Genomic DNA, 21,398 nt, shown 5'->3' with positions numbered 1-21,398 from the left:
TTAATTATTTAATTAATTGGTTTGTGGTAAATTGTTGTTTCTCTTAGTAATTAATGTGTGTTTAGTAATTTGTCAATAAAAACTAAGTATTTTTAAGTTTATCTCCTAGCTCATCTGGAGTTGATGAGAATGTGAAATCTAATTATTTAATGATTAAAATTATATATGAAAAACAAAGAAAATAAGAATAATTAATAAAAATATTGGTTTTACATTTTATCGAGTAAGCAAAACAAATTGTGCACGATAAAATCTATTTTTGAAATTAGTGAAAAAAATTCTTTATGTTAAAGACAAAATTGATATATAAGTTTTAGTAATCTCAAACTAAACTGATCTAACTCAAGCTTATATTAATGCAGATTTTTTAAACTGAAATAAACAATACTACAAGTATGACAACTTACGTTGTTACAAGCTAAATTAAGTAGATAGATTGAGCTGCTAAAATATTTCGATATGATAGAGTTTATTCATCAGCATCACTTGAACCAAGTTGTTCGAACAAAACAGATCAACTCGAAGATCAATCTGTCAACATTCTCTAGAGACAAACAGTATATCTCTGAGTTTATAATAAAGTTGTCAGCAAAGACAAAAGAGATAAGGTCTATTGGTTACCAATTTCAGCTAGTGTCTTAGAAATTTGAATTAGATGGTACTATTTTTGACAAAACAGCAAGGACACAAGGCAATTTCTGCGTAAATATCTGCTACATGATATATCTGTGAGTACCGTATATATTTATTAATGTTGGGGACCAACACCTATAAACAAGGAATGCATCAAGACTGAAAAGATATCTCGGAACAACTACTGCTTTATCAATCTTCTTCAGGTATTTAAATAGCGCAACATCCCTCAAAATATTCACCTTTAAGTTGTTTTTCACACACTCAATTTCCGTCAAATCTATACTTTGTATTATCACTTATCTATTACACAAGAGCGTTGTATTGTAAGAATCAATTGTAATTTTCAGAAGCTTGTTTCTTAACAGATCGAGTTGAAGAGTTGAAGTAAAGAATGCTAGGAGTTTCAACTCGTTAAGACAAGACCTAGACTAATAGTTTTGAGGTTCAACGTATCCTAGGCCTTTATGCTTAGCTTTGTTTTCATATGACATTTTTTTATCTGCTAGGATTTCAAACTTATCATGTCCATATATCGTACTGGACCGAATAAAGTTTATTACTTTAGACTTGCCAAGTGTTGATTAATTTTATCAACTTTTGATTTTCTTTCAAGGTGGCTTGGAACATTCTGCACATATTATCATTCTCAGTGGCTAACAGACTTGGTTTAACCTTAAGTTCGTCGAGTTCCTTTCGTTGCAAGCAACTGGATTCACATGACTTTTTTAGGCTTACTTTTTCTGTTTTCACTTCCTCGAATGATTGCGACAACTTCATGTACTCGTTATTCATTTCATGCAGTGACAAAATCTTCACGTGTAAATTCATTATAGCCAAAATCAAATACCTCATCAGTATCATTTTCTGCTTCTGAGTAAGCAATTAAGCATTGGACCTGTTCATTGTCACTCTCGCTTGAATTTGTGCTAGATTCAGAAGACTCGCTATCTGAATCCGCCCATTTACTTTTGTTCTCAACATCATCAAAAACAATATGGTCTTTCTTCTTCTTGAAAGATATCTTTTCATCCTTCGACCATCTTCTCTCGAATTGTCTTGTCATCTTTCTTACGTATGTTGCATTCTGCAATAAAGTGGTCCTTCTTGCCACAGTTACAACATGCTTGATCATCTTCTGTATGGTTTTTTTTATATAATGATTTAGTAAATTTAGATTGATTTTGCGCATAATAATGTCATGCGTGATTCGTTTACGTCCTTATGCAATAATCATCATTTTCGTTTATCAAATTAACTAATTTTTATCAAATTAACTAATTTTATTTCAAATCAAACAAGTTCGACATGCAACTCACGTGCACATTTCTCTAGTGTACACACACACACGAGTACTAGCTAGTTAATGTATTGGCTTAATCGTTAAAGAAATTTTGATTTGAACTCTTTTTTTTACAATTAAACCAACACAATCAATACCAACAAAATAAATTTTAGATTAAAAAAAACACAATCAATACCAACAAAATCAATTTTAGATTTAAAAAAAGTTCAAATCAAATTTTTTTTACAATAAAACCAACACAATCAATTTAACTAGCTAGTACTCGTATCTTATCAAGATATTGTAGCAACGCCATACCAATTTCCAAGAATCAACAAGAGTTGGGCTACTTTATTGGATCAAGAGAAAATGTTTACACCTCAAGAATCAACTAGAGTTGGGCTACTTTATTGGATTAAGAGCAAATGTTTACACCTTAAAAGGCTATACACATTGCGGTATTCCTATTTGTTTAAGTTGAAAACTTTTGCACGTTTATAAGTAAAATCAGCTCTAAAAAAACTGCAGTTTGGTTTCAGATTATCGAATGGAAGTCAAAGCTGATGAGGATAGAATAGGAAGCACATTTCAGTAATCTAAGAACCAAGATTAATGGGACGGTTCTGGGAGGGAATTCTACAGAGCTGCATGCTGCTACTGTGAAAGCGCCCGGTTCTCAAGGTCCATATCTGTGCTCTTTGATTTTCCAATTTTTGCTTAAAACTTTCATCCCAGCAATAAGATTATATCGGATGATTCTTTCGTTATTCTGAGTCAGAAAGAAAACTTGAATTTACAACGTCAAGATTCCTCAAGTTTGAAGTTCGGCGGGTGGCAACAACTTGTTTTCGCCATTCTCGAATTGGAATCTGATGAAAATGATAGAAACATCAAAAGAAACTTAAAAAATAATATAATCAAGGGAATATATGATGAATAGGTTAACGTAATCATTTAACTGCTTGACAAATGAAAAACAGGATCGGAGAAAATGCTTACAGCAGGGAAGCCACCATAGTCTCCTGATTTATTGATGTTCTTGGTGACGCAGCTATTAGCAGCTAATCTGACCTGCAGCAGAATATGAATAAGCACTTCCAGAAATTTTAAAAATACAACTGAAGGACTTAATACAAAAGTACACCTTTGATGTGATGCAGACATGATCGCGAATTGCAACCCTTCCACCTAATGTCACGTAGTCTCCTATCCTGAAATGAAACAGTGTATAAACAGCATATTGTCGGTGTGAACGCCAAGAAAATGGTCTCAAGGATTTAGAATAAATAGTGGTAGCTTACGTCACTGAACCTGCAATACCAACTTGTCCACAGATCATACAATTTTCTCCGATCACTACATTGTGGCCTATCTGCATAGTTAAGCACACCTATGACTTTAAAGTTATTAAGTATTAACCGATTTTTTCAGAAATAAGAATCAAACCTGCACCAAATTATCTATCTTCGAGTGATCTCCAATTACTGTATCTCGCCAGCTACATGTAAAAATAGTAGCAGTATAACTTGTTTCAGGTATGTGTAACGTAGGCCCTAACACATTATAATGGATAAACCAAGAGTGTTGACATAGCAATAAGAAATAGTCACAGACATCACATATTTCACCTGCCCCTGTCGATGCAAGTATTTGAGCCTATTTCCACATGGTTTCCTATCCTTGCTTTCAAGCTCTGGAAACATGGAAGTAGGAAATAAAGCTTTACAACGACGAGAAATATTGAATGCTAAAATACAGGTCTGATACACCTAACGAATATGTAGAGTAAAATACAAAGAAAAAGAGTGAGGAGTATGTCATCATAAACAGCCTCAACCCCTATAGTTCCATGGCACCTCGAACTTTAACAGAAAGTTAAAAGTGACTAAAAATTGGTAGAAATAAAGCATTTTAGAAATTATCTATCACACGAGTACTTAGAATACCCATAATCAACTCTCTACTAATTACCACACTGAAGTTCAAAAATTTAAGACAGAGTGGATAGGGAAATAAGTTTACAAACTTGAGGCTTCTTCATCATGTCGCCTTGTTCATTGACAAAAAACCCAAAACCTACAAGGAAAAGAAAATTCATCATTAACTAAAAGCCACAAGGAAAAGTGAATGTGGACACCAACTTAGGATCTTGGTAATCGGATGTATAGCTTACACCACATAAGGTATTGAACATAAATGCCATTTTGATAAAACCCCAACATTTAGCAAATATCATGTGACAGATAGCAAAAACAATTGAAATTCATGCCTTACCATCTTGACCTATGCAAATGCCACTGTGAATAACACCAAAATCACCAATTGTGCAATTAGTAAGCACAACATTATACCTGGACAAAATATTTAATCAGATCAAAGCCTAAGGTTGGCGTAAGAATATGCAGTGATCCATGTGAACATATTAGACTTTGTCATGTTTTTTGTGCCTGCCTATGGACAATTAAATTAAAAGCTAAAATCTAAAAGGTGGATAGGGCCAATTCTATGCACATTTTGATGGCATGATGTTATGGCCAGAGTCGAGGAAAGTCACAAACCAGCGAACAAGGAGGTATCATCTAGTTACCAATACAATCATAATACATGTCAAGCATATGAATAAACAGAAGAGACAAATTTGAGGTCTCCATTCTACCATGTGCATGAAAAAGTCAAGTACAGGCATGTGTTAGTTTCAAAACTAATGCTTTTTCAGAAGGGATAAACGAATACCCAATTTTTGTTGATTGGCCAACTCTAACCGCAGGTCCAACAATTGTTCCTGACCCAATGTAAACATTCGCTCCTATAACAGATTCTGAATGAACTATTGCACCTATTTCAATTACAGCAGTTGGATCGATGGAAGCAGATTCATTAAAGGTGCCACCTCCGTTGCACCATTTTCGAAACTCTTGATAGCTGATCTTAGCATCAGCTTCAAATCTTGAGCATAGAAAAATTAAAGGAGCAATTAGAGTTAACTCTAATGAATAAATGAACCGGAAGCATTCATGTTAGCAAGGTTGATAATAAATTATAAATTATTCAACTGCAGAACACCTCAATGCATATAATAAAACAAACGAGGAAAGATAATGTGTTTAAACATTCACTGATCGATAACTTTTGACCATGTAAATTAAAAAACACAGTGGAAATTAATCCTTATCCTGAGCCCAAGAATACCATAGAACTGCAATCATCCTCACCCCCTAATTCAAATTTGAGCACCCTATCGTCATTTTCATCCATTATAATTCAGCCATTTTTCTTTTATAATTATAATATAAGTTATGAACTCTTGCATCCATCCACTAAGCATACCGCGAAATATCCAACCAAATTCGTTGCCCTTTAAGGAGTATCCATACTTGGTAAGTTCGAAAACAGAATCCTATATGAACAAAAGATAAACATATAAGCGGAATTTTTACAAACGGATGGAGGACAAGAAAACACATTCATCACGCCGTCCTCAAATACAAAGGTACAAACTTGAACGAGTTGATTCACAGCAATTTCAATTGTGAGGAACATACTTGGGATTTGAATGACTCCGACAACTTGAAGAGTGACACCGGCTTGATGTAGGCCTTAAGACGAAAAGGGGTTTAGGGCCATTGCGTTTAGTAAAGCTTCGAAAATTGAGCATGGGAATAGAGAGATTGTCGAGATGAGTGACTAATTTTCGCGCCCGAATCGCCATGGCAGATGGACTTTCACTCTCCGAGATTACACTTGAGAGAAAATCCTGTTGTNTAGTTGCAGAGAAATTAAAATAATGTTGATGACAATATTAAAATCAAGTATGAATGAGTTTGTTGGGAATTTTAGTTCATATACCTCTGATTAATTCAAATAATTAATCTCGACAGTTATATATATTTTTGACAAGATCCTTTAATTCATTAGCATATTCTTTCAAGTTATGCTAACATAATATAATATAATGAAATATTTAAATGTCATTGATTATTTATCAAATGTAATTGCATTAACTTTTTATTGAATCTCCTATATCTCTACATATTGAATTATCACTATTACTGTGTATGCAATTTTATAATTCTATACAAATTGTAAATTAACGATTATGTTGTTCGTTCTTATTGCAAAATATTTTTCGAATTCAATCATAATATAATATATTATAGAAGTTAACTAGGCTTCGATAATTCAAAGAAAAACATTAGCACAATCAAACATAAAATAAAAGTTGAAAATTAAATAAATTTAAACCAACATCTTGGGGTAAGATTCCTTAAATCTCGAAAAATAATGAAAATTGGCTACTATCGTTCACCGCAAAAAGAATAATTAAATAAATGTTTTTCACCATAAAGAAGAAAAGAAAAGAAAGAATGAGAAAAAGTTGTGCGAATTTTTGCCTTCTCGACTCCAAGATCGTTTCTTTACGTGTGACGGCTCTCTCGTGCGGCTGCGTAATGAATCAGTTTCGTGTATCAGGGCAACTATCAGATAATTCTTATATTTTTTTATCAAATACACTTACAAATTAACCGAAACAAGTGAGAGATGAGCAATATGCATAAATTATAAATAAATATGTTATAATACAGACTCAATATCATCAACTCATGCAATAATATATTAAAATAACATAATTAAAACAAGTAAAAATGACACTTATCAATTTTATTTTTTTTAAGATTTGTTTTTTACAATTGGATTCAAACTCAGACTATGTTTCAAATTTTGGATATTAGTATCATGTGATAAGACGTCTTTAAAACCTATATTTCTAAAAAATCTTCAACTAGAAACGTATAAGAACATGACAAAGCCATGCTTCATGTTCATATAATTTGGATATTAACTTTAAGCATATTTTCATCAATTTTTGGAATATAATTAAAAGTATTATTTTATATATCTACAATTTAATATACTACTAATTATATTTTAATAATTTTAAAACACAGTAACACACATACAATTATTCAATGAATTTCAACAATAAAAAATTCTTTACAATTTGTTCTGAAATCACTTTTGTTTCCATTCTTTCTTTTAAAAAAATAAAAAAGATTTCTGAACAAACATATTTTTATTAGATTATTAATAGACAATAGTCATCTCTTAAATAAATGATTTAAAAACGTAAATAAAATATTGCAACCAAACGGACACTAAATTGCATTACCCTTTCAAAAGTTCTTTTGGCATCCAATAAAATATTGCAACCAAACGGACACTAAATTGCATTACCCTTTCAAAAGTTCTTTTGGCATCCAATGTTTTGTTTCTGTTATTTTAGCCACCAAAAAGAAACCAATCTACATCATATATCAAAAGAAAAATGACACTCCTCATGCTGCTAAAAAAACTTCAACACAATGGTTAAATGATACACGTGATAGATTGAATGAACAACCATATAATATACATCTATAGCATAGCAAAAATCACAACTTGTTAAGCTAGACATGACAAGTTAAGCATCAACTCAAACGAAATCCTTCCAACCGTATGAATTCTATAGTTCCAATAGCAAGTGTGATCACAACAATCAACTTGCTTTCTAATATTTCTCATGCTACCTTGAAGAGATGCCACGAAAACAAAAAGGAAAAATCTGCTATTACCTTCCCTTAGGATTTTTTAATGAGTTCAAGGAGCATGATAGCCTCCTTTAATCTCTTCTCTGCACGTTCTCTTGCCACTGAGTGACGCAAATACCTGCATCGATACAACATTTGTACAATTCTTGAACCAGTACAAAAGGTAAGTACAATTTTTACAAAGAAGATAGTAACAGATAAATGACTTCTAACCACTTATCATTTCCTGCCTTTCTTGCCAGTTCTTCTGAAAGGTTGTTCAACCTTTTTAAATGAGCTGGTAGATTGCGCATGGCATTTAAACCTTTTTCGCTACAACATATTCTTTTCAAGAGTTCAGATGCAATGAAATATCCCTCTTCTTTGTTTCTGGTGAGTCAAAAAGCAGAAGAATGACATAACTCTAATGTGAGGAATGAACTGGTAAGCTTAAGTGATAAGTCATAAAAATTGGGCAAACCTCAAGAACTCCCAAAAGACTACTTCTACACATCCGTGACTCTCAGTCAATATCTCAGTGAGGTGTGGATAATGAGCAAGATTTCTGAGAGTTGAAAGAGCATGCTTTAGTACTTCTTGATCTGGTATGCTTCTACTGATGGAACGGATTAGCTTCAGTATAGTGCCAATAGCTCCTGCAGCCACAAGCACCTCACAACATCTCTGGGAATGTTTTGTTGCCACATCTGTAAAATATAACAATTAGAATAGTTTCCTGTCATTAGTCTACATGAAAATCTAGTATGAGCTTGTAAATATTAAATATTAGTGACAAATATCTGCTAATGAGTGCTTACCTAGAGTTGCACAGGTATGCAGAATGCCGCTTACACTTCTTATTTTAAGTAGTTCTGAAAGTGCTGCCACAAGTCTGTTTATCAGACGCATGCTATCATCAATATTTGAAGCAGATTTTTGCATTCTGAAGCGCAAGTCTTGTAAATGACCTTTTGCATTTTTCCGTACAAGGTAACCTTTCCAGTATGACTGCCACATTGAAAAAGTAAGAATATAAAGGAATCAAGGATGACGAAATTGGCCGGAATCCTTAGCGTATTGCTAACAAGTAATTCCACACTTGCTAAAACAAATTTGTATCTTAAATCAAGAAAAGTGCCTCGTTTAGTGGCTAGAAAAGAATGAATTTATTACTCCAGAGTTCCTAAAACGGAGCAGCAGTCAGTAACTTGAAAATCAAGGCAAAGGCAAAATGAGGCTGACAAGTAATCAAAATTTATTCCTCCTAAAATCCAAAGCAGGAGAAAAGAACTATCTTTATGAGAGGTCAACTTCATTAAAGACATCTGTTGTAGTTCTTTGCAACATATCTGTTCTTATGCTAACAATGGAACTGGCCAGAATCATAACTTGAAACACACATAATCAAGATGCCTATGTCAATGCCAAATAACAATCAACAAAGTGCAAGCTTGAGATCATAAGGTTCATTTATTCCTTGTCACAAGGCATTAAAAAAATGTGATCATGTATTATGAAATGAACTCACTTGAATCAAAACCACACGCTGCTTCTCTTTCTTAACCATTTCCCTTGCCATCCATCCTCGAAAATGTGATTGGATTATAACTGCTGAATTGGTTTCCTTCTTCGCTCTCAGAATTTCCCGCCAGCATCTTTGCAACTTCTTGATAGATTGCAGAAATATTTTGAAGTTAAGACTGGGGAGGAAGGCATTCTTGAATGCATTATGATCACAACAGAGTGCTCCTGTAGTAGGGTACATTCAAGGTAAGTAAACTAGAAACAATAATAATCCCACAAAATAAAATTCACTAAAGTATAACTTACCAAAAAGCCTTTTCCTATCATTCTCGCCCCTCACAAATCGTTGTAAATCTACAGCTGCGTGCTTTTGAGCAATGTATGTCTTGTGAATTTTCATGCAAAGGAAAGCACCTTGGATCCTCTTGGCAGCATCATGAAGGATTAACAACTTCTTTCTCAGTAACCACCCACGACAGTAGCTCTGATCCATATCAAAAAATATTTTATCGTTACCACCATGTGCAATGTCAGAACTCAGAAACCAAATCATCGAGGAATATGACTTTACTCACTTGAATGACAACCACATGTTTCTTCTGTGTCTTTGCCATTTTCTTTGCCGTCCATCCTCGAAAATGTGATTGGATAACAATAGCCGACTCTGTTTGTCGCTTGGCTTCCAGAAAAACCCTCCACCATCTTTGCAACTTCACAACTGATAAAAGAAATATTTTGAATTCAAGACCATGGAAGATATACCCTGACGTGTTCAGATAGCAGCAGGACATTCCTGTACATGAAAGGAGAATAGAATTGGCAACAGGAATAGTCTGCAAAATAGTTGGACTTCACGAAGAGATGAGATACCAAGAAGCCTTTTCCTACTATTCTCTCCCCTGACAAATCGCTGAATTTCTGTAGCTGCATGCTTCCGAGTAATGAATGCCTTACGAAGTTTCATGCAAAGGAAAGCACTTTGGATACTCCTAGCGGCCACATTTTGGAACAACTTTTTTCTTTGCAACCACCGACGAATGTATCTCTGATCCACATGTTAATAAAATAACATTTTTACAGATGCCACCATCTTTAATGGCAGGAAACCAAGTAATCCAGGAACATAACTTCTAACTTACTTGAATTACAACCAGCTGTTGTTTCTCTCTCTCGGCCATTTGCTTGGCAGTACATGCTCGAAAATGTGACTGTATAACAATGGCTGACTTAGTCATCTGCTTGGTTCTCAGAAAATCCCTCCACCATCTTTGAACCCTCTTAACTGATTGAAGAAACATTTTGATTTCAAAACCATAAATGATATGCTTTGATGCAACTTGATAGCTGCAGGACGCTCCTGTATTGGATATGTAATGCAATGAAGATAAGTAGATATGCAAACAAAAACAATCAGAAAAGATAGACTTCAGAAAAGGATGACTTACCAAGAAGCCTTTTCCTGCAGACCTCACCTCTGACAAATTGTTGGATGTCTATGGCAGCATTCTTTTGAGCAAGGAATGCCTTACGAAGTTTCATGCACACAAAAGCACTTTGGATTCTCCTACTAGCATCCTCTAGGAGCTTCTTTTGCTATACTCCACCATGTTTATAGTCAAGAAACAATGAATTTAACCTATTAGTCACAAACCTAGTTATATGAATTTTGATCAGTTACTAATGTTTGTAAGTTACCCAACTTGCCATTTTCTGCAAAGATGGCAAATTTGATTAATATATTCATCATAGGATCATGTAAAATACAAATGCAGAGCATTTCACTTTAGTGTTTCCTACTTCAAAAAACATATGTGGAATTGACTCTGTTAGTTAGCAATCCAGAAATATGAACCCAAGTGACCCTGCTGGGGAGACAGCCTCAGAAAATAAAGAAGCAAACCCCAGTTCAAAAACTTGTTAATTCTTTGTGATAGCCTTAAAGGCTGAAGAATATTATGTTCAGTAATATGTATTTTATTTGAATTATCAACGAGCTAATGCAACAAGAAAGAGATGATAAAAACCACTCAAAAGATACTTCAACACGAAACAATGAATTTAACCTATTAGTCACAAACCTAGTTATATGACTTTTGGCCAGTTTCTAAAAGTTTATAAGTTACCCAACTTGCTGTTTTTTGCAAAGATGGCAAATTTGATTAATATATTCATCATAGGATCATGTAAAATACAAAGGCAGAGCATTTCACTTCTCTGTTTCCTACTTCAAAAAACATATGTGGACTTGACTCCGTTAGTTAGCAATCCAGAAATATGAACCCAAGTGACACTGTCTGGGGAGAAAGCCTCAGAAAATAAAGAAGCAAACCCCAGTTCAAAAACTTGTTCATTCTTTGTGATAGCCTTAAAGGCTGAAGAATATTATGTTCAGTAATATGTATTTTATTTGAATTATCAACGAGCCAATGCAACAAGAAAGAGATGATGAAAACCACTCAAAAGATACTTCAACAATTTGGGAACCACTTACCTGCATCCTAATAATTATATTCTTTTCTGTATTAGCTTTTCTACGAGCTATCCATCCACGGGCATAAGATTGAAGGATAATTGCAGAAGCATTTTCCTTCCTTTGGACATGGAAGTGCCACCTAAATCTGAAAAATCGGAAACTCCTTTGAATTGTTATTACTCCTTGCTTCTTGCATGCAAAATACTTTCTCATCAACCAACCACGGTAATAACTCTGAATTTTAATTGCAGCATACCGCTCAATTTTATTATTTTTGCAAAATAAGAATTTTCTCCAAGCATCCTGAATTGTTATTGCTGCTTTGGTATGCAAACTACTCATCATATTTTTGGAAAGAACAGAAGATTCCCCTTTCTGAGCAACCATCTGAACAAACCTAGACCTCACAGTGTATCCACGAATGTGACTTTGGATAACAGTAGCAGCATCGATGATATTTGTAGCATAACTTTGCTTACAGGATGTATTTTCATCATAATCACTCTGAGTGTTCCAGTTTCCCATGACATGTTGAATAGCGGCAACAAACTTATTCAAGTTGAAGTAATTCCTCTCATCCATTGAGACGACGCGTGCTCCAAACTTTCGGAGATGCTCTCTCCTAGCTGTATGGTAGTTAAACATAAGACAGGGATAAAAGAATAAAAATTCAATGCATAGGCTATGATCGATCAGAAGAAATACACACTAGATAATGATAATCGTTCACTCCTCGCCCGAAGCTCCATCACGGATATATTTTTCTTCAAACACAACAAAGCCAATGCAGCACTTTGCAAGACAAGAGCTGCTTCCATTATTCTCAAATAGTTTTGACATGCAACAAATCGTCTAAAATGAGACTGTATTATTGTGGCAGCATTGTCTGAAATAGAAAATAAAGTTGGTAATCAAGATAAGCATCAATGACTCGAGAAAAATCAGATTTAAAGTACCGTGGAATTGACAAAAGTTCTGGACAGGCTAATTAACGTGAAAATTATTTATTTATTAAAAAACATTTTATAAATTGAATAGAAGATCAAATAGAGTTCGGCATTCCAACAAATTTTGCGATGAACCTGAAATTTTTTTATTGCGAATTTCTAAAATATTTTATATACGAAAATGTTCGAGCCAGATCAAAAGGCAAGTCACCCAAATAAGGTAAAATATTATAAACAATGTATTTAAAAATACCTAGTCAGTCAAATTTGCAGCAAATGTAGAGGTTTTTGTCACTTGCAACATATATTACCTTTTTGAACTCTGTTCATGCTCTTTCTGCCAGCAAAGAAGCATTGTGTAGAAAAAGCAGCTGGCTTTAGATTGCACTTGCCATTCTGTTGAGCCATCTCTTGCCACCATGCCATTATTGCCTTAAAATCTTTCGCTCCATCTGGGTTAATTATGATAGCAAAAGGAGGCAATAAACGAACATAAATTTTTTTATTAGATTATGAAGAAAGCTGAAATACACATCAATAAAACAGACACATTTCCACATCAAAAGTAGAATTCCTACCACTTATTATATTTATATAAAGTAACAATAGGGGTACAAAGTCACCATTCAAAAATTTGACATGTATTACAAAAGGATGAATCCATCACTTGTGTAATGAAGTACGTGAATATTACTCGTATTCTAAAGATCACAAACTGAACCTAATTTTCCAATGTGCATTGGACCTTTACAAGAGATACAATAATCCAATATCTTAGCAGCAAATTACTGGACAAGATGGCACTTTCCAGTCATATTATTTGAAAAAACAAGATATGCTGAGAATAACTGCAGCATTCCAATAGATACAGGACTAAAATGCACCTTGTCCATTGTTCCACTCTGTACTTATGCATCTGTCATTTGGACTTTGATGCTGGACGCCCAGCAACTTGTGCAAATTAATGTCATCCTAAAATGAAAAACCAAATTGCAAAATCATTTCCAGAAGTCAAGTGACAACTCTCTGCAAAATAACGTGTTTAGAACAATACCATGTTTCTTTTTACAAGGAATTGAACTGAGAGAAACACCAAGAGGATAATTACGCTCTGTCCATTACATGCACCATTATGTTCGAGTAAGTCACTGACTTGAAAAACCTGCATCCAGCAGTACTATGTCCCATTCATACCTCAAATTAAATGAAAAGCTGCAAAAAGAAAATGTATACAACAGTGAAAGTACTAGAAGAACTAATAGACTGGGTGCCCAACCGGCCAGACACTGGTTACGGGTTTAGTACCAATTTTCTGCATAATATTCGGTGTTCAATAAATGATAAATTTATTTTTAGCACACTTTATTTGTATGTGCATAACTGACACATATATAAAGACTGAATAATGCTATGGTCTACCAGAATGTAATTGAGTAGCAATAATAAAATACATTCTTAGTGACCACAATATCAATATCTAAATTTGTACTTCGTCAACTAATAACAAAGAGAAAAAGGGTATTCACCTTACTAGATATTATCATATACAATTACCTCATTGATAAATTTTACAAGCATAAATGTAAGAATATATGGGCACATAAATAAGTTCTTATGAAAGAAAAATTTCACTTAACGACCCTTATATTAATTTTCTAAGTGGCTCTCAATACTCACGTAGACAATTTAAGTTGTGATTATGCACCACTAATGCTCACAACCCAAGACTCTATTGTATCTCCACTTGGTGAGCACGACACCTTGCTTTCCAACATCTAAAACTCACAAGGTATCAAGTACGATGTTGGGAAGTAAATTGTGTGTCGAAGTTGAGTATTCTCAGTTCGTATAAGTGCATGAATGTCCTATATGTTTTCTTGAATGAATGACATTTGGCCAGAGCAAGATGCAACGTTAGATAAAATGATTACTCAAATTATATATAAACGTGTTAAGACATTTTGAAATATACGAATAGCTATGTATTCATACAGGGTACAAACAAGCCAATGTTCCAAGACGATTATGGCACGATGTCTCAAACCATTCATCAAAGTCTAGTGGGTTTAACCGAAGTCTGACTTTAACAATCAATACAAAAAAAATTTCATTGATCAACAATACACGGATTCAAGTATGCCCAAAAAAGAGAAAACTTGTTTGATTATGAATTCACAAAGTTTGTGATCCCACGGATAAGTTGTACCAATTACCTATGATTGAAGGTCACATATAATATTAATGCTTATAAAAATAGAGGAATACCTATTCTTGTCCCTATGGTTTACACTTCCTGGTTCATTCCTTCTTCTTTCTTGTGTATTAAATCATCCTTAATGTGTGACAAATTGACGAAATTACATCCTAACCAATTAACAGGAATGTAACATCAATGATGTATATTGTCAAACATTAGGGACGATTTTAGTATGCAAGATAGAAGATGGGTTGAAATGGGAATAGAAAAAACTATAGGGACAGATATTTTCATTAATAAAAACAGAATATTACACGATAAGGAAAGATATTTTATGAAATTTTCATCCCTTGTATCCCTCTTAACCTTGTAAATTTTCATTAATAAAAATAGAATATAACACGATCAGTAAAGATATTTTATGAAATTTTTCATCCCTTGTATCCCTCTTAACCTTGTCCTTTTTTCTGTTGTTTAGCATTATTCTTGCAACCTACTTTCTGGATTTTGATGTCATACAGAAACCATATATTGACTCGAATTCAAGACAAATCCTAATATCCTGTTCATATAAATCTTTTAATTGTCTAGTGCCAACTAATCAGGGGTAGTTCTATTCGTTTGGTGGATAATTTGATCCATAGTTGTCAAGGACGCAAGGCGCACCGAGGCGCACACGGGCTCTGGAGCCTGAGGCGCAAGGCGAGGCGCGCGCCTTACCGAAGCAAGGCGCACATTATTTATTTTTTAAAAAAATATATTTATCTTAGAATAATATATTAATATATTAAAATATGAAATAATTAAGTCACGACGTCACACAAAACAACAAATAATTAATAAGTTCATTATAATAAGTAACACGATTAAAATTCTTCAATCATCCAAATCAAGTTCATCTTCTTCCATCGAATCATCAGAGTCCCTAGAACTGATACCTGAGCTTTCCTCAATAAATGGTTCTTGGCCTTTCTCTTATTCACGCTGTCACGTTGGCTTCTGTAATTCTGTTGCAGTCTGCACACTTCTGCTCTTGTCGCCTCATGATATTTAATTTGTTAACTGGGCTGCTAGGGTTTAAGGTTGTGTTGGGCGGCCTTTTACATTTTAAGTTAATATTAAAAAAAAAACAGAGAAGTTGCATTTGAATTTAAAAAAAAAGGCAATCTCAGGTGTGCCTAAGGCGCGCCCGAGAGCCCTTCCAAGGCGAGCCGAGGCGCGCGCCTGGGCTCGCCTTTGTAAATCGTTGCGCCCGGGATTTCCCGAGGCGCAATGCCCGCGCCTGGTAGCGCCTCTCGCCTCGACTCTCAAAATATTCCTTCTCGACCTTGTACGTGACAATAAATTTCTAATTATTTTGATGCAACGTTACAAGGCTTTATTTCAATAAATTCAAGTTTGCAATAGTAGACATTAATGTGCCACAATGTTGAGCACAAGATGTGAGAATAAGCGAAAAAAAGTGACATTTAACTCATGGTTAATAACTTAATATTACCTCGGGAAAGTTTCCAAGCAAGGATGTTAATTTTTGAGAAAGAATGAAGTTGTGCACTGCATCTGTATATTCAATTTCTGACATAATCGAAACTTCTACTTTGGTTCCATCAATGTCCTGTAAGACCGCAACAGAAGACGAATAAATTAATGCAATATTTGTGCAAAGAAACTTGGATCAATGGTAAAAATGACCACCTTAGAGGAACACGAACGACTATGTTGTTTGCGAAAGTAAAAATCAAGCAAGCACCACATTGCCTTTCCGTCCAACAAGGAAGATTGATTTTCAACTTTCAACCCATAAGTTTCACAAATTGCCTGTAAGAGGGAAAAAACTACTTTTTATGTAACTTTAACAAGTTAAATTGCTGTCAAATAAAACCTATACAGAAATGTTGTGAAATCTATTCCCACGAATAATTTTAAATCAATTTTCTCTTTAATTTGTTGATGACAACACTTAAATTGGATGTTTAGAGGATGACAATCAATCCATAAAGAGTATCAAATCATATAAAACCAAACACCTGAATCCAAGTAAAGAGCAAGTCCAAGAGTGTCTGGGTGCTTGAATTTTCCTATAAAATTGCATAGAAAAAGTTACCAACAAATTACTTATTTTCAATTATATAGATGAAAAGTAGAAAAAATCAAAAATAAATTATAAGTAACAAAGAAGATTTATAAGTCCGAGTTTTGCACGTAAATTACCAATGGAAATGGCATGAAAGTTTGCTAATATCAAGCGGATTTACGAGTTTGGTAGTTGTTTAAGTCGTTTACAAGAATCAAGCATGAGCGCATAACTTGCAACCAACGAGGAAGTTCAGGACAAAAGCAAGCGCGCAGCTGCGCGGAAGAGCGCGGCCCAAAATAGAAGCTAGCACGCGGCTGCGCACCCAGGAGACACACAAAAAAATAGCCCGCGCGCGACGCAAACCTTTACAGGCTTTTTCATGGGCTCTAGGAACTTAGATTGCAAGTGTAAAAAATTGAAACCATAGCAACGAAGAACGGAGAGCAGCAGACGCACGAAAGAATACCGAGAGCGAGAAACAAGAAGAACGAAGACGAAGAGCACATCTACCGGGGAAGGAGTCGCAAACTCTGATTCAATCTTCTCTCTTCTTACTATTTCTTAGGCGATTAGTTTTATGTTCAAAAACATTAATTTGTTTTATCGTTTTTCCTCCATGAACTAATTTATTTGATCTAGAGTACGACGTAGCTTTGTTTAATCTATATTTATGAATTGTTGATTTATATATGCGAATTTCTTCTTGGTTTATTTATATTTTCTAGATTTTATCGAATTACTTGATCAATAATTGGAGTGTCATATTTATTTGAGATTTATCTCGCAGGAGAGGGGATTCGAATAGGACAATAGGAAAATATATCGTTGGTGTTTATAGAAGTCGGAAGGCATATAACTCCATCGAACCCATTAAAAGAATTATTATGCTATTGAAATCATTTATTGTTTGATTTTTAATAGAGATATTGAAATCGACATTAGATAATTAATTAATATGCTTCACTTGGGAAAAAAGAATAGAAATATTTGAGAATTCTTGAGTAGTAAATGAATCGAATTTAGGAATATAGATTTCAATGATAATTTAATATAGTGAAGACCAAGTGAAATCGCACATCTAGATTCTTATTCTCAGTAATTTTAAATCGTTTGTGTGTCTTAATTCATTGTAGTCTATAATGACCAATTAACACTCAATTAAATTTTCTAAATAAAGTCTGACTATTTTAATTGTGGTAATTAATATATTATTAAATTGCAACATCAGTGGGAACGATATTTGCGCTTAACTGAGTACTAAAACTTGACATTATACACTTGTACTTAGCAAAATAGTGCAGCAAAGATATGTAATGTTTCATTCTATCTAATAATAGGCAGTAAGCATACCATAAAAACTCCTCGAATATTTGAAATTTCTTCTAGTAAAAGCTTCCGGTTGATTAAGAGAGGTAACTGTGGATAACACACATGTTAAATTAGTTGCTTACTGCATTCCAGCAGATAACCTTAATTGCAATTGAACCTTCAATGACGTGCAGAAAAAAAAACTACCTACAATTATTTCTAATGATACTTTTTATGAAATTAGGACACCGAACACAAGAAATGTATGAATCTAAGAAAAATTGCAACCTACCTGTAAGTGAACAAACATGTTCCATAACAAGGAAATTGTAAGCTCCTTCTCTCCATTAACAACATCCTCTCCAATTATCTCAACTCCTTCCTCATCAAGCAATGGTACCGCAGCCTGATTCAAATATTCTAGCGCAACACCACAATTAACCAGTTTTTTCTTCGGAGTATCGGATGGAACTAACATTTTCTATTCAACAAAAAGTAAGAAATCCACGGTTACCTTCATTATATGCTGGAAAACATAAACCAAGACAATAATGAATTTAATATACATCAAACCATGAGAATTGAAGGATCGTGTTTTAGAAGCTCAATGACTCTACAAAGTCGGACCCCATCTCGGAGATCTTCAAATAAGTCGGTGATTTTGAAATCATACTCAACCAAAGGACTCTGCAACGTGATGAAAAAAACTGCAACATCAAGCTAGTGAAAACTAAATTGCATCTATTTAAGAAGAAAATAAACTGTAATTTTATTTTAATTTAATCTAATAAAAGTTCGGATAATATCAGATAAAATTATCGTACAAAATGAGAAAAACATGACCAGTGAAGTTGCTTACTTGCTGATACAATAGTTTATACCCAACAATCACAAGATGCGCTAGAAGATTTCCTTCCCCATGCATCACATCAGAAGATAAGAATTCTAATTTTTAGGCCAAAAAAAACAAAAAACAAAAATGACGAAGAGAAAAAGGTCAGCCATCAAACTAGTTGTAACAACAATTACCACATTAGAGAACTACTGGCAAAAACGCTGACTCCCCCCTCTTACCAGTAATTAATTGGCGGCTTGATTTAATATTGGATTTTGAGGAAAATAATAGTGGTGATCCACCATCTAGTCCATCAATACCATATTTAAGGGGAAGGCTGGTGTGAGATTTGGCTTTATCAACTATGATGGCAAGCAACAAAATTCTCTTCAATATGATATTTCCTAACTTTTCATAATATCCTGGCCTGTATAACCCCTCGACCTGCTTATTATAAGCATATGTTTTTGCTAGACCAGTGTGAGAGAAGAATTGCTTTTCAACTACCATCCTCAAAAATGCAATTTCTTGGTCAGAACTGACATCACCACTTGGAAACAAGGAGTCTCCACCCCATATAACGTATAACCCTATCCGAAGCCATACCGGGTTATAGCACATAAGAATTTTGATGGCTTTTTCCTTCATCCCAACATCACTTACTATGGGACAATTTGCCCTCATCTTTAACCGTCCATCATCAATAATCTGAAAAAGATAAACGATGGAAAATGTAAGATAGTCGGCTATTATGGGACTGGGGAAGACGTTGAGATAAAACAGTGAGCAAAAAACAGAATACAATTTCAACCAAAATTCACTCAAATCAATAATCAAAATTGGCGGATTTGATTTTACACTTGTGCAGAAAGATCTCTACACGCAAATGTTTGTCATTCCAAACCTCAAAAACCACAGCACACTCTTTGTGGATATTTCATCTGCCAACACTGAAGATTATGTGTTGAGTGCCATCACAGATAGATAATTACATCCAATGACATATTATCGGATTGAGCATAAAGAAAAATGGCATGATAACCATGTAATGTATATCATATGTAAACAAAATCTATAATACATTATCGGCATCGCCGAGATATAGAACAATACAAATCTTTGAATTAGATATAACAGTTCTAAATTGGAGCTTCAGTAGTAAACTATTCTTAAATAAAATTAAAGCTATTTATAAATACACAATTCAACAATGAAAACCAAGTTTTATGGCCACTCATTACTCATAGAATGTAACTTTCCTTAAACTAACAAAGACCTTCCATTATGTGACAGTTCTTAGAAAATAAACGTGTTACTCTATCCAACGACAATTTAAAACGCATATTAAATTAAAATACCATTTAAGAACATCAACAATCACTTTGGGAAAAGCAAAATAAAACCTTTGTTACTTGAGACATTGCGACAGAGATCTCTTTGCAACTAGCCAAACTCAGATACATCCTCATTCTAATCTTCAGATCCTCAAAACTACATATATCCTGCAGTGAATCCTTCAATCCAGATAGCATGGAATATGAAACTCCTTCCTCATCTGCGCTCCCCCCACCTCTCCACAACAATCTCTGCCTCTTCGGGCCTCGGCATGGTCCATCAACTCCCACTTCATTTGATGGCCTGATTTCCCTCTTCCCATTATTCACCAGAGAGTCCTTCGTGACACCAACTTGACAGCAAATGGAAGCGTCAAATTCTCCAGTAAACTTGGCCGTATCACATCCACAAGATATAGGGTTCTTAAACAAAAAATTGAGCCACACGGTTAGTGATTTGGAGAAGGTTCGAAGTGAATTTTCTTTCTCCATTTGAACCTTTCGAGCAGACTTGAGCTGCTCAACTTCAACAGCCTTAAGTTTACGTGCGGCCTTCGATTTCAAAGCCGAGGTTTTAAAGCAGCGCCTGGAAGAGGATAACGGGGTGTTCCTCGAAGCGGTGTAGTAGTTGGATTGCTGAGAGGAGGGTGAAGACGGGAATTTAGGGATTCTCGGTGGATTCTTGGGGGTTCTGAAATTGGACAAGTCTTTGAAGACTGAAGTTGGAGGGTTCCGCAATGGCGAAGAATCTGCTGCATTTGGTTTCCGATTTCGCGACTCCATTTTCGTGGAGCTCTGGTTTGATGGGTAAAGTTCCGTTTTGGAGAAAGGGAAAAAGGGGTTTCGATTCTTCGTGTTTCGAATTTGAATTTAAATGGCAACGGGATGGCGGTTGGCTGGATCGATTATGTGAAATTACAGAACTGTCAACCTTGGATTGAAAACCCGAGGGGTATATTTGGAATCATAATTCAAAGAAATTTTTTACTCTTTCCTTCATTAAATTGTTATTCCCATTTCTACGTTTCCTTTTTGCATAATTATCACTTTTGATTTAGTTTTTATCATCCACAAAATACTATAATCTTTCTGATATATTATAATGTACTAAAGTATTTTTTAAAATAAATTATCCATCATTTTTAAAAATATAGATATTTTGATAGAACATCGGAAACCAACAAAATTTCGTATAACTTACCACTTGTAATAAAAATAAAT

At 34.4% G+C, this 21,398-nt stretch overlaps 2 protein-coding genes across 3 annotated transcripts; both read right to left on the bottom strand.

Annotated features, from left to right (window-relative positions):
• Positions 1-2,303: 2,303 nt before the first annotated feature.
• Positions 2,304-5,673, bottom strand: LOC140969943 (probable UDP-3-O-acylglucosamine N-acyltransferase 2, mitochondrial). Its single transcript, XM_073431468.1, has 10 exons — positions 5,461-5,673; positions 4,652-4,864; positions 4,193-4,269; positions 3,945-3,994; positions 3,547-3,611; positions 3,365-3,416; positions 3,220-3,290; positions 3,063-3,129; positions 2,918-2,989; positions 2,304-2,787 (listed from the first exon to the last, which is right to left on the bottom strand). The coding sequence occupies exons 1-10, from the start codon at positions 5,625-5,627 to the stop codon at positions 2,683-2,685; spliced, it is 939 nt and encodes a 312-aa protein (XP_073287569.1). The 5' UTR covers positions 5,628-5,673; the 3' UTR covers positions 2,304-2,682.
• A 1,563-nt stretch (positions 5,674-7,236) lies between these two features.
• On the bottom strand, positions 7,237-21,127 carry LOC140969941 (uncharacterized). 2 transcript variants are annotated; one of them, XM_073431465.1, is made up of 24 exons: positions 20,247-21,127; positions 19,083-19,551; positions 18,868-18,953; positions 18,582-18,695; positions 18,301-18,489; positions 18,051-18,116; positions 16,651-16,701; positions 16,319-16,441; positions 16,122-16,238; positions 13,481-13,588; positions 13,311-13,398; positions 12,738-12,878; positions 12,189-12,365; positions 11,498-12,105; positions 10,452-10,599; positions 10,146-10,363; positions 9,877-10,051; positions 9,582-9,724; positions 9,313-9,490; positions 9,011-9,231; positions 8,301-8,490; positions 7,964-8,189; positions 7,717-7,872; positions 7,237-7,621 (listed from the first exon to the last, which is right to left on the bottom strand). In XM_073431465.1, exons 1-24 carry the CDS (start codon positions 20,958-20,960, stop codon positions 7,534-7,536), a joined length of 4,794 nt encoding a protein of 1,597 aa, XP_073287566.1. In that variant the 5' UTR covers positions 20,961-21,127; the 3' UTR covers positions 7,237-7,533. The 2 variants fall into 2 exon arrangements, with proteins under 2 accessions (XP_073287566.1, XP_073287565.1); XM_073431464.1 differs by having other exon boundaries at positions 9,582-9,799; positions 20,247-21,126.
• Positions 21,128-21,398: the final 271 nt, after the last annotated feature.

Source organism: Primulina huaijiensis, unplaced genomic scaffold, assembly GCF_012295235.1.
Source record: "Primulina huaijiensis isolate GDHJ02 unplaced genomic scaffold, ASM1229523v2 scaffold43111, whole genome shotgun sequence".
NCBI classification, from domain to species: Eukaryota; Viridiplantae; Streptophyta; class Magnoliopsida; order Lamiales; family Gesneriaceae; genus Primulina; species Primulina huaijiensis.
This window is presented reverse-complemented; position numbering and strand designations above follow the sequence as displayed.